Source organism: Entelurus aequoreus, linkage group LG18 (genome assembly GCF_033978785.1).
Source record: "Entelurus aequoreus isolate RoL-2023_Sb linkage group LG18, RoL_Eaeq_v1.1, whole genome shotgun sequence".
Taxonomy (NCBI): Eukaryota; Metazoa; Chordata; class Actinopteri; order Syngnathiformes; family Syngnathidae; genus Entelurus; species Entelurus aequoreus.
In genome coordinates, this window is record NC_084748.1 from 11,385,894 (window position 1) to 11,399,959 (window position 14,066).

The 14,066-nt window shown below is 36.5% G+C and overlaps 1 protein-coding gene across 1 annotated transcript in view; it reads left to right on the forward strand.

Moving 5' to 3' along the window:
- Positions 1-848: 848 nt before the first annotated feature.
- The window catches only part of LOC133633792 (voltage-dependent calcium channel gamma-2 subunit-like), a 92,191-nt gene continuing 78,973 nt past the window's right edge, over positions 849-14,066 (forward strand). The window contains exon 1 of the mRNA XM_062026493.1: positions 849-2,209. Within this exon, the coding sequence (XP_061882477.1) occupies positions 1,999-2,209 (211 nt within the window). The 5' untranslated portion in view covers positions 849-1,998. The remainder of the gene's footprint in view (positions 2,210-14,066) is intronic.

Below are 14,066 nucleotides of genomic sequence, written 5' to 3' on the forward strand. Positions count from 1 at the left end.
GTTACAAATAAAAATAGATAATTTTTTACACTGCTGGTTTTGTATTGTATATAAATCTTCTAGTGGTTTTAATCGTATTGAAATAATTTTTCGTGACTTGAGTTTTGTTTTTTGTGTTTGTTTTTTTAAAATAGTTTTTTGATTTTTTTCCCCTCTAATCGATTAAAAATCGTTACAAAAAAAAAACTTTTTTTTTGACACCCCTACTACATAAGGTTTTGTATTATATACAAATCTTCTCCTAGTGGTTTTAATCCTGTTTGAATAATTTTTCGTGACTTGAGTTTTGTTTTGTTTTGTTTGTTTTTTTAAAATAGTTTTTTTATTTTTTTCCCCCTCTAATCGATTAAAAATCGTTACAAATAAAAATAGATCATTTTTTACACCGCTGGTTTTGTATTGTATATCAATCTTATTCTAGTGGTTTTAATCGTATTGAAATAATTTTTCGTGACTTGAGTTTTGTTTTTTGTGTTTGTTTTTTTAAAATAGTTTTTTGATTTTTTCCCCTCTAATCGATTAAAAATCGTTACAAAAAAAATAGATATTTTTTTTGACACCCCTACTATACAAGGTTTTGTATTATATATAAATGTTATCCTAGTGGTTTTAATCGTGTTGAAATCATTTTTCGTGGCTTGAGTTTTTATTTTATTTATTTTTTTGTTCACCTGCTGCCAAAACCCAGCATCAGATGCTGACTTGTTGAAAAGGACATTTTTATTTATTAACATCTTCCTCCTCCTCCTCCTCCTCGCTGGTTGTGTCGATTTTTTTTTTTTTTCATCCTCAGCTTCTCAGCATCCTCCTCCTCCTCCTCCTCCTCCTCTCTCAGCTCCGGGAAGAAGAAACGCGAGGATGTGTTGCTCGACCTGAGATCTGATCGCGTCTTTGGAGGAGGTGGGAAAAAAGAAGAAATAGGAGGGGAAAAAAAAAAAAGAAAAAAAAAAAAGCGGAGGATTTGACGGCTGCGATGTGACGCGGGCATGCGCTCGTCTTATGGCCGACTGAGGAGCGCCTGGATGCGGCAGCGAGGAGGTCCGCGCACGCCGGGAAGCATCGACCGTCGCCCCGCGTCTTCCCCGCGCCGACACCTCGGCCTCATGCCCCCCGCCCGGATGCGCACCTCTCCGCGGAGCAGAGCCGCACTGACGCCGGACCCAAGTCCAGGGAGCACGCATGGAAACCGTGGACCGGAATTTTAGGAGGAAGGACAACTAAGCAAAAAATTTTTCCCTTCCATCCTTCAATGCTGGATTATTTCTTAAAAAGCTGTCCATGTTTGGTTTCTCTTTTTTTCTTTTTCTTTTTTTTTTTCTCCCTTGAAGAATAAAATGTCTGCGGTGGTTTTGGCATCAGCCATTTGAAAAGATCCCAAGGTTCTGGACCATGCCAGTCCGGATCGAGCGCGCCCGGAGATCGGTCCTGGGTTGACGTCGAGGTATAGCCACACAGCGCCTGTCCCCCCCGGTCCAGAACCCGGCGAGGTCCACGTCTGGAGAATACAAAGCAGCCGGGGCGGGGGGGGGGGTTGTGCAGGTTCCCCCCACCACACCTCTTGGGAAAGAACCCGTGTGTGTGTGTGTGAGCCGGTTCTGGTTCCACTTAGACCAGCTTGTGAAACCCTGACGGTCCACAAAGTAGGCCTTGATCCTGTGGGACCTGCTGTCAGGTTTTCAGGTCACTAGTTGATCCACTTTGAGGGAAGTTTGACCTGCCCCAGCCCAGCCACCCCTACACACACACCCCCTACTCCCCCCCACAACGCCTTTAATCTGATTTCTCACCTGGTCGGCGCCCCCCCACCCAAAACCAACCATACGATTCCCCCCGAGCTCCCCTAATTCCCCCGCCCCCCCAGTGCCCCCCCGCCGCCGCCGTTCGCCCGCCACCGTCCGCCCCCCCTTTTCCGAGCTGGCGTGGCGACGCAAACTCACAAATATTTACTTCCTGTACGTGAAGCGGAAAGGGGGCCCCCCTTTCGTGGAATGCGGCAACATGGGCGTGTTTGACCGCGGAGTTCAGATGCTGCTGACCACGGTGGGGGCCTTCGCCGCCTTCAGCCTGATGACCATCGCCGTGGGGACGGACTACTGGCTGTACTCGCGCGGCGTCTGCAAGATCAAGAGCAGCAACGAGAACGAGACCAGCAAGAAGAACGAGGAGGTGATGACGCACTCGGGACTCTGGAGGACCTGCTGCCTGGAAGGTGAGCTGGCGACTTGGTCACGTGACCGGCGACCTGGACCCGGCCGGCTTGGCGTTAACCTGGTCGGCGCCCTTAAGTACGGCGGCCGACTGAAAACTTTTGTGCACACGCAAAAATCGACCGTCGTAGAAGTCTGCCGACCTAGCTGCCGAATTCTTAACAGCTGTACCGTTTTTTACATTTACAGTAACACACCGTAAAAACAACAATTGCAGATTTTACACAAAAAAAACTGGTAGCTCAGTCCCTAGAATTTCACCGTGAAAATTAAGTGGTACAGTTTTCCCTCTTTTTTACAGTAACACACTGTAAAAATAACGATCGTAGATTTTACGGTAAAAAAAACTGGTGGCTCACTCGCCAGAATTTTACCGTGCAGTTTTTCTGCACCGTAAAAATAACAATCGTAGATTTTACGTAAAAAAAAGGTAGTTCAGTCCCTAGAATTTCACCGTGAAAATTAAGTGGTACAGTTTTTCCTCTTTTTTACAGTAACACACTGTAGAAACAACGATCGTAGATTTTACGGTAAAAAACTGGTGGCTCAGTCGCCAGAATTTTACCGTAAAGTTACAGCGGTGCATTTTTTTCTCTTAAGTACAACGTAAAAACAACAATCGTAGATTTTACGCCCACAAAAATAAACACTGGTAGCTCAGTCCCTAGAATTTCTTCCTACAGTAACACACCGTAAAAACAACGATCGGAAATTTTTCCGTACAAAACTGATGGCTCAGTTGCCAGAATTGTACCGTAAACTTACAGCGGTGCAGTTTGTTCTCTTAAGTACAACAAAAAAACAACAATCGTAGATTTTACGCCCAAAAAAACTGGTAGCTCAGTCCCTAGAATTTCACCACAAAAAGATAGTGGTACAGTGTTTCCTCTAACAGTAACACACCGTAAACTTACAGTGGTGAAGTTTTTCCTCTTACAATAACACACCGTAAACTTACAGTGGTGAAGTTTTTCCTCTTACAGTGACACACCGTAAAAACAACAATCGTAGATTTCCCGCCCCAAAAAAACCCTGGTAGCTCATTCCCTAGAATTTCACCACAAAAAGATAGTGGTACAGTGTTTCTTCTTACAGTTACACACCGTGTAAACAACGATCGGAAATTTTATGCATAAAAGAAAACTGGTAGCTCAGTCCCTAGAATGTCACCATAAAAATAAAGTGGTACAGTTTTTCCTCTTAAAGTAACACACCGTAAAAACAATGATCGGAAATTTTACGGTAACAAACTGGAGGCTCAGTCGCCGGCATTTTACCGTAAACTTACAGTGGTGCAGTTTTTTCTTTTAAGTACTGCGTAAAAACAACAGTTGTAGATTTTACGCAATAAAAAAACTGGTAGCTCAGTCCCTAGAATTTCACCGTAAAAATAATGTGGTACAGTTTTTCCTCTTACAGTAACACACCGTAAAAACAACAATTGCAGATTTTACACAAAAAAAACTGGTAGCTCAGTCCCTAGAATTTCACCGTGAAAATTAAGTGGTACAGTTTTCCCTCTTTTTTACAGTAACACACTGTAAAAATAACGATCGTAGATTTTACGGTAAAAAAAACTGGTGGCTCACTCGCCAGAATTTTACCGTGCAGTTTTTCTGCACCGTAAAAATAACAATCGTAGATTTTACGCAAAAAAAAGGTAGTTCAGTCCCTAGAATTTCACCGTGAAAATTAAGTGGTACAGTTTTTCCTCTTTTTTACAGTAGCACACTGTAGAAACAACGATCGTGGATTTTACGGTAAAAAACTGGTGGCTCAGTCGCCAGAATTTTACCGTAAAGTTACAGCGGTGCATTTTTTTCTGTTAAGTACAACGTAAAAACAACAATCGTAGATTTTACGCCCACAAAAATAAACACTGGTAGCTCAGTCCCTAGAATTTCTTCCTACAGTAACACACCGTAAAAACAACGATCGGAAATGTTTCCGTACAAAACTGATGGCTCAGTTGCCAGAATTGTACCGTAAACTTACAGCGGTGCAGTTTGTTCTCTTAAGTACAACAAAAAAACAACAATCGTAGATTTTACGCCCAAAAAAACTGGTAGCTCAGTCCCTAGAATTTCACCACAAAAAGATAGTGGTACAGTGTTTCCTCTAACAGTAACACACCGTAAACTTACAGTGGTGAAGTTTTTCCTCTTACAGTGACACACCGTAAAAACAACAATCGTAGATTTCCCGCCCAAAAAAAACCCTGGTAGCTCATTCCCTAGAATTTCACCACAAAAAGATAGTGGTACAGTGTTTCTTCTTACAGTTACACACCGTGTAAACAACGATCGGAAATTTTATGCATAAAAGAAAACTGGTAGCTCAGTCCCTAGAATGTCGCCATAAAAATAAAGTGGTACAGTTTTTCCTCTTATAGTAACACACCGTAAAAACAATGATCGGAAATTTTACGGTAAAAAACTGGTGGCTCAGTCGCCGGCATTTTACCGTAAACTTACAGTGGTGCAGTTTTTTCTTTTAAGTACTGCGTAAAAACAACAGTTGTAGATTTTACGCAATAAAAAAACTGGTAGCTCAGTCCCTAGAATTTCACCGTGAAAATTAAGTGGTACAGTTTTCCCTCTTTTTTACAGTAACACACTGTAAAAATAACGATCGTAGATTTTACGGTAAAAAAACTGGTGGCTCACTCGCCAGAATTTTACCGTGCAGTTTTTCTGCACCGTAAAAATAACAATCGTAGATTTTACGCAAAAAAAAAGGTAGTTTAGTCCCTAGAATTTCACCGTGAAAATTAAGTGGTACAGTTTTTCCTCTTTTTTACAGTAACACACTGTAGAAACAACGATCGTAGATTTTACGGTAAAAAAACTGGTGGCTCAGTCGCCAGAATTTTACCGTAAAGTTACAGCGGTGCATTTTTTTCTCTTAAGTACAACGTAAAAACAACAATCGTACATTTTACGCCCACAAAAATAAACACTGGTAGCTCAGTCCCTAGAATTTCTTCCTACAGTAACACACCGTAAAAACAACGATCGGAAATGTTTCCGTACAAAACTGATGGCTCAGTTGCCAGAATTGTACCGTAAACTTAGAGCGGTGCAGTTTGTTTTCTTAAGTACAACAAAAAAACAACAATCGTAGATTTTACGCCCAAAAAAACTGGTAGCTCAGTCCCTAAAATTTCACCACAAAAAGATAGTGGTACAGTGTTTCCTCTAACAATAACACACCGTAAACTTACAGTGGTGAAGTTTTTCCTCTTACAATAACACACCGTAAACTTACAGTGGTGAAGTTTTTCCTCTTACAGTGACACACCGTAAAAACAACAATCGCAGATTTCCCGCCCAAAAAAAACCCTGGTAGCTCATTCCCTAGAATTTCACCACAAAAAGATAGTGGTACAGTGTTTCTTCTTACAGTTACACACCGTGTAAACAACGATCGGAAATTTTATGCATAAAAGAAAACTGGTAGCTCAGTCCCTAGAATGTCACCATAAAAATAAAGTGGTACAGTTTTCCCTCTTTTTTACAGTAACACTGTAAAAATAACGATCGTAGATTTTACGGTAAAAAAAACTGGTGGCTCACTCGCCAGAATTTTACCGTGCAGTTTTTCTGCACCGTAAAAATAACAATCGTAGATTTTACGCAAAAAAAAAGGTAGTTTAGTCCCTAGAATTTCACCGTGAAAATTAAGTGGTACAGTTTTTCCTCTTTTTTACAGTAACAAACTGTAGAAACAACGATCGTAGATTTTACGGTAAAAAAACTGGTGGCTCAGTCGCCAGAATTTTACCGTAAAGTTACAGCGGTGCATTTTTTTCTCTTAAGTACAACGTAAAAACAACAATCGTAGATTTTACGCCCACAAAAATAAACACTGGTAGCTCAGTCCCTAGAATTTCTTCCTACAGTAACACACCGTAAGAACAACGATCGGAAATTTTTCCGAAACAAAACTGATGGCTCAGTTGCCAGAATTGTACCGTAAACTTACAGCGGTGCAGTTTGTTCTCTTAAGTACAACAAAAAAACAACAATCGTAGATTTTACGCCCAAAAAAACTGGTAGCTCAGTCCCTAGAATTTCACCACAAAAAGATAGTGGTACAGTGTTTCCTCTAACAGTAACACACCGTAAACTTACAGTGGTGAAGTTTTTCCTCTTACAATAACACACCGTAAACTTACAGTGGTGAAGTTTTTCCTCTTACAGTGACACACCGTAAAAACAACAATCGTAGATTTCCCGCCCACAAAAAGATAGTGGTACAGTGTTTCTTCTTACAGTTACACACCGTGTAAACAACGATCGGAAATTTTGTGCATAAAAGAAAACTGGTAGCTCAGTCCCTAGAATGTCACCATAAAAATAAAGTGGTACAGTTTTTCCTCTTATAGTAACACACCGTAAAAACAATGATCGGAAATTTTACGGTAAAAAACTGGTGGCTCAGTCGCCGGCATTTTACCGTAAACTTACAGTGGTGCAGTTTTTTCTTTTAAGTACTGCGTAAAAACAACAGTTGTAGATTTTACGCAATAAAAAAACTGGTAGCTCAGTCCCTAGAATTTCACCGTAAAAATAAAGTGGTACAGTTTTTCCTCTTACAGTAACACACCGTAAAAACAACAATCGTAGATTTTACGCCGAAAAAAAACCCCGTGGTGTCTCAGTCGCTAGAATTTTACCGTAAACTTATAGTGGTGCAGTTTTTCCTCTTACAGTCACACCGTAAAAAAAACAATCGTAGATTTTACGCCCCAAAAAAACCCTAGTAGCTCAGTCCCTAGAATTTCACCACAAAAAGATAGTGGTACAGTGTTTCTTCCTACAGTCACAAACCGTAAAAACGATTGGAAATTTTACGTTAAAAAAACTGGTGGCTCAGTCACCGGCATTTTACCGTAAACTTACAGTGGTGCAGTTTTTTCTCTTAAGTACAACGTAAAAAACAACAATCGTAGATTTTACGCCCCCAAAAAAACCCTGGTAGCTGGTAGCAATTTTACCGTACAGTGGTGCAGTTTATTCTCTTATAGTAACACACCGTAAAAACAACAATCGTAGATTTTACACAAAAAAAAATTGGTAGCTCAGTCCCTAGAATTTCACCGTGAAAATTAAGTGGTACAGTTTTTCCTCTTTTTTACAGTAACACACTGTAGAAACAACGATCGTAGATTTTACGGTAAAAAAAACTGGTGGCTCAGTTTCCAGAATTTCACCGTAAAAATACAGTGGTACGTTTTTTCTGTTTACAGTAACACACTGTAAAAAAAAAAAACAATTGTAGATTTTACGGTAAAAAAAAATGGTGGCTCAGTCGCCAGAATTTTACCGTAAACTTACAGTGGTGCAGTTTTTCCTCTTACGGAGACACACCGTAAAAATAACAATCGTAGATTTTACGCAAAAAAATACTGGGAGCTCAGTCCCTAGAATTTCACCGCAAAAATAAAGTGGTGCAGTTTTTCCTCTTACAGTAACACACCGTAAAAACAACGATCGGAAATTTTACGGTAAAACACTGGTGGCTCAGTCGCCAGCATTTTACCGTAAACTTACAGTGGTGAAGTTTTTCCTCTTACAGTAACACACCGTAACAACAACAATCGTAGATTTTTACGCAAAAAAAATAAAATACTGGTAGCTCAGTCCCTAGAATTTCACCGTAAAAATAAAGTGGTACAGATTTTCCTCTTACAGTAACACACCGTAAAAACAATGATCAGAAATTTTACGGTAAAAAACTGGTGGCTCAGTCGCCGGCATTTTACCGTAAACTTACAGTGGTGCAGTTTTTTCTTTTAAGTACAGCGTAAAAACAACAGCTGTAGATTTTACGCAATAAAAAACTGGTCGCTCAGTCCCTAGAATTTCACCGTAAAAATAAAGTGGTACAGTTTTTCCTCTTACAGTAACACACCGTAAAAAAAACAATCTTAGATTTTACGCCCAAAAAAACCCCCTGGTGGCTCAGTCGCTAGAATTTTACCGTGAAAATTAAGTGTTACAGTTTTCCCTCTTTTACAGTAACACACTGTAGAAACAACGATGGTAGATTTTACGGTAAAAAACTGGTGGCTCAGTCGCCAGAATTTTATCGTAAACTTACATCTGTGAAGTTTTTCCTCTTACAGTAACACACCGTAAAAACAACAATCGTAGATTTTACACACAAAAAACTGGTAGCTCAGTCCCTAGAATTTCACCGTGAAAATTAAGTGGTACAGTTTTTCCTCTTTTTTACAGTAACACACTGTAGAAACAATGATTGTAGATTTTACGGTAAAAAAAATGGTGGCTCAGTCGCCAGAATTTTACCGTAAACTTACAGTGGTGCAGTTTTTCCTTTTACGGAGACACACCGTAAAAATAACAATCGTAGATTTTATGCAAAAAAAAAAATACTGGGAGCTCAGTCCCTAGAATTTCACCGTAAAAATAAAGTGGTGCAGTTTTTCCTCTTACAGTAACACACCGTAAAAACAACGATCAGAAATTTTACGGTAAAACACTGGTGGCTCAGTCGCCAGCATTTTACCGTAAACTTACAGTGGTGAAGTTTTTCCTCTTACGGAGACACACCGTGAAAACAACAATCATAGATTTTACGCAAAAAAAAAAATACTGGTAGCTCAGTCCCTAGAATTTCACCGTAAAAATAAAGTGGTGCAGTTTTTCCTCTTACAGTAACACACCGTAAAAACAACGATCTGAAATTTTTCGGTAAAAAACTGGTGGCTCAGTCGCCAGAATTTTACCGTGAACTTACAGTGGTGCAGTTATTTCTCTTAAGCACAGCGTAAAAACAACAATCGTTGAGCTACCCCCTGGTAGCTCAGGTTCTACAATTTCACCACAAAAAGATAGTGGTACAGTGTTTCCTCTTACAGTAACACACCGTAAAAACAACAATCGTAGATTTTACGCAACAAAAAAAAAATACTGGTAGCTCATTCCCTAGAATTTCACCGTAAAAATAAAGTGGTACAGTTATTCCTCTTACAGTAACACACCGTAAAAACAACGATCGGAAATTTTACAGTTAAAAACTTTACCGTAAAGTTACAGTTGTGCAGTTTTTTCTCTTAAGCACAGCGTAAAAACAACAATCGTAGATTTTACGCCCAAAAAAACCCCCTGGTAGCTCAGGTTCTACAATTTCACCACAAAAAGATAGTGGTACAGTGTTTCCTCTTACAGTAACACACCGTAAAAACAAGAATCGTAGATTTTACGCAACAAAAAAAAATACTGGTAGCTCATTCCCTAGAATTTCACCGTAAAAATAAAGTGGTACAGTTATTCCTCTTACAGTAACACACCGTAAAAACAACGATCGGAAATTTTACAGTTAAAAACTTTACCGTAAAGTTACAGTTGGGCAGTTTTTTCTCTTAAGTACAGCGTAAAAACAACAGTTGTAGATTTTAAGCAATAAAAAATCTGGTAGCTCAGTCCCTAGAATTTCACCGTGAAAATTAAGTGGTACAGTTTTTCCTCTTTTTTTCAGTAACACACTGCAGAAACAACGATTGTAGATTTTACGGTAAAAAACTGGTGGCTCAGTCGCCAGAATTTTACCGTAAACTTACAGCGGTGCAGTTTTTTCTCTTAAGTAAAACGTAAAAACAACAATCGTAGATTTTACGCCCCCCCCAAAAAAACCTGGTAGCTTAGTCCCTAGAATTTCACCACAAAAAGATAGTGGTACAGTGTTTCTTCCTACAGTAACACACCGTAAAAACAACGATCGCAAATTTTACGTAAAAAAAAAACTGGTGGCTCAGTCACCAGAATTTTACCGTAAACTTACAGTGGTGCAGTTTTTCCACTTACAGTAACACACCGTAAAAACAACGATCGGAAATTTTACGGTAAAAAAACTGGTGGCTCAGTCGCCAAAATTTTACCGTAAACTTACAGCGGTGCAGTTTTTTCTCTTAAGTAAAACGTAAAAACAACAATCGTATATTTTACGCCCCCCCAAAAAAACCTGGTAGCTATGTCCCTAGAATTTCACCACAAAAAGATAGTGGTAGTGTTTCTTCCTACAGTAACACACCGTAAAAACAACGATCGGAAATTTTACGTTTAAAAAACTGGTGGCTCAGTCACCAGAATTTTACTGTAAACTTACAGTGGGGCAGTTTTTCCTCTTACAGTAACACACCGTAAAAACAACAATCGGAAATTTTACGGTAAAAAACTGGTGTCTCAGTCGCCAGCATTTGACTGTAAAGTTACAGTGGTGCAGTTTTTTCTCTTAAGTACAGCGTAAAAACAACAGTTGTAGGTTTTACGCAATAAAAAAAACTGGTAGCTCAGTCCCTAGAATTTCACCGTAAAAATACAGTGTTGCAGTTTTTCAATTTACAGTAACACACTGCAAAAACAACAATCCTAAATTTTACGGTAAAAACTGGTGGCTCAGTCGCCAGAATTTGATCATAAAATTACGGTGGTACCAATTTTCCATTTACAGTAACACACAGTAAAAACAACAATCGTAGATTGTACGCTAAAAACTGATTGGTCAGTCGCCAGAATTTTATCATAAAATTACGGTGGCACCAATTTTCCGTTTACAGTAAAACACTGTAAAAACAACAATCATAGATTTTACGCAAAAACAACTGGTGGCTCAGTCCCTAAAATTTCACCGTAAAAATAAAGTGGTAGTTTTTCTCCTTACAGTAACACACCATAAAAACAATGATCGTAGATTTTACAGTATAAAAAAAAAAACTTGGCTCAGTTGCCAGAATTTCACTATAAAAATACAGTGGTATTGTTTTTCTATTTACAGTAACACACTGTAAAAACAACGATCATAGATTTCACGGTAAAAAAAACAACCTGGTGGCTCAGTCGCCAGAATTGTACCGTAAGCTTACAGTGCTGCAGTTTTCCCTCTTACAGTAACACACCGTGAAAATAACAATCGTAGATTTTACGCAACAAAAACTGGTAGCTCAGTCCCTAGAATTTCACCGTGAAAATAAAGTGGTAGTTTTTTCCTCCTACAGTAACACACCGTAAAAACAACAATCGTAGATTTTACGCCAAAAAAAACCCTGGTAGCTCAACCCTTAAGAATTTTACCGTAAACTTACAGTGGTGCAGTTTATTCTCTTACAGTAACACACCGTAAAAACAACGATCATAGATTTTACAGTACAAGAAAAAACTGGTGGCTCCCTTGCCAGAATTCCACCGTGAAAATACAGTGGTATTGTTTTTCTATTTACAGTAACACACTGTAGAAACAACGATCGTAGATTTTACCGTAAAAAAAACTGGTGGCTCAGTTGCCAGAATTTTACCGTAAAAATACAGTGTTGCAGTTTTTCAATTTACAGTAACACACTGCAAAAACAACAATCGTAGATTTTACGGTAAAAATTGGTGGCTCAGTCGCCAGAATTTTACCGTATAATTACGTTGGTACCAATTTTATATTGTAAAAAATATATACTGTATATTTTACAAGGTAAACAATTGGTTGCTCACTCGCCAGAATTTTCACAGTAAAATAACAGTTGTACTGTTTTACATTTTACAGTAACACACTGTAAAAACAACGACTGCACAGTCTATGGTAAAAATGAGAGAAGGTATTTTTGTGTAAATGAGGCGTCGATGTAAGAGAAGACTCTCAAAAGACGACCAGCTGATATCTGGCAAGAAGACAGACTGACGTATCGCACTTCTTACATCGGACCCTTGAGATGAAGGTGTGGCCAGAAACTTGTGGGTCTCTGGTACGACTCCAGCTTCCGCCATCCTCGTCATTGCCGTTGTGTCCTTGGGCTAGACACTTCGCCCACCTTGCCTGCAGTGTCGTGTAAGAATGTTTGCTGTAGGAATGTGAATTTATGATTGGTGTAAGGATGTGAAATTATGATTGGTGTAAGAATGTTTGCTGCATGAATGTTTGGTGGCGGTCATAGAGGAACACATTTTCAGCCATGTTCCAGTGAGTCTTGCCCTAGAGCAGCCGTGGCTACAAATGCAGCTTACCACTTTCAAAGTGTTTAATATTATTATTATTATTTTTATTAAAAGTAGCGTACAACCGTTAATAATCCTTATCATTATTGTTATTGTTGTTAAATGTAGCTTACAACTATCAATGTGTCATAATTATTATAGAAATACAAATTATTATTTTTTAAATAAATACTTATTAATTATATTATTACTATCTCTAGCTTACCACCATCAATGTGTCATTATTATTATTATTATAATTTTCATTATTTATTAATATTATTATATATAGCTCACTACCATCAGTGTTATTATTATTATTATTATTATCATTATTAGTATTATTATTACTATTATTATCATCATTATTATTATTAGTATTATCATATGTAGCTTACTACTATCAGTGTATAATTATTATTATTGCTAATATTTTCATTATGTTTTTAATTATTATTATGAAAATTATATGTAGCTTATTACCATAAGAGGGTCATTATTATTTTTATTGTTTGTATTATTATTATGATTATTATTATTTATTAATAATATTATATATAGATCACCGCCATCAGTGTGTTATTAGTAATATCCCTATTTGTTATTATTATTATTATTATTATTATTTTTATTATCATATGTAGCTTACTACCATCAGTGTATACTTATTATTACTAATATTTTTATGATGATGATTATTATTACTATTATTATTATTAACATTATTATTTGAGTTATTGTTATTTTTATTATCTTTTTAAATTATTATTATTATTATTATATGTAACTTACTACCATCAGTGTGTCATTATTATTATTATTATCATTATTATACTTTTCCTGTTATTATTATTATTATTATATTTTTTAAATATTATATGTAGCTTACAACCATCAGTGGGTCATTATTAATAATATTATTTGTATTATTAATGTCATTCTTATTATGATTATGATGATTAGTATTATTATTATAATTATTATAAATGGTGTTATTATCATTAATAATATTATCATTATTATTTGTGTTATTATTGTTGTTATCTTTTTTAATTATTATTATTATATGTAACTTACCACCATCAGTGTGTTATTAGTAAGATTCCTATTTGTTATTATTATTATTATTATTATTATTATTATTATTATCATATGTAGCTTACTACCATCAGTGTATACTTATTATTACTATTTTTATGATGATGATTATTATTACTATTATTATTATTAACATTATTATTTGAGTTATTGTTATTTTTATTATCTTTTTAAATTATTATTATTATTATTATATGTAACTTACTACCATCAGTGTGTCATTATTATTATTATTATTATTATTATCATTATTATACTTTTCCTGTTATTATTATTATTATATTTTTTAAATATTATATGTAGCTTACAACCATCAGTGGGTCATTATTAATAATATTATTTGTATTATTAATGTCATTCTTATTATGATTATGATGATTAGTATTATTATTATAATTATTATAAATGGTGTTATTATCATTAATAATATTATCATTATTATTTATGTTATTATTGTTGTTATCTTTTTTAATTATTATTATATGTAACTTACCACCATCAGTGTGTCATTAATATTAGTATTACTATTATTTTTACTATTAGTAGTAGTCGTAGTAGTATTATTATCATTATTACTATCATTATTAATGGTATTATATGTAACTAACCACCATCAATGTATCTTTTTTTAAAAATTATTATTGTTTTGATCATCATTATTATTATCATTATCATCCACTTACCTGTCAGGTTCGGCTGGTTTTGAACCCCGGGATGCAGAGATGGCAGGCTAACATGACTTTAATTTCAAAAAGGAAATAGGAAAACAGGATAA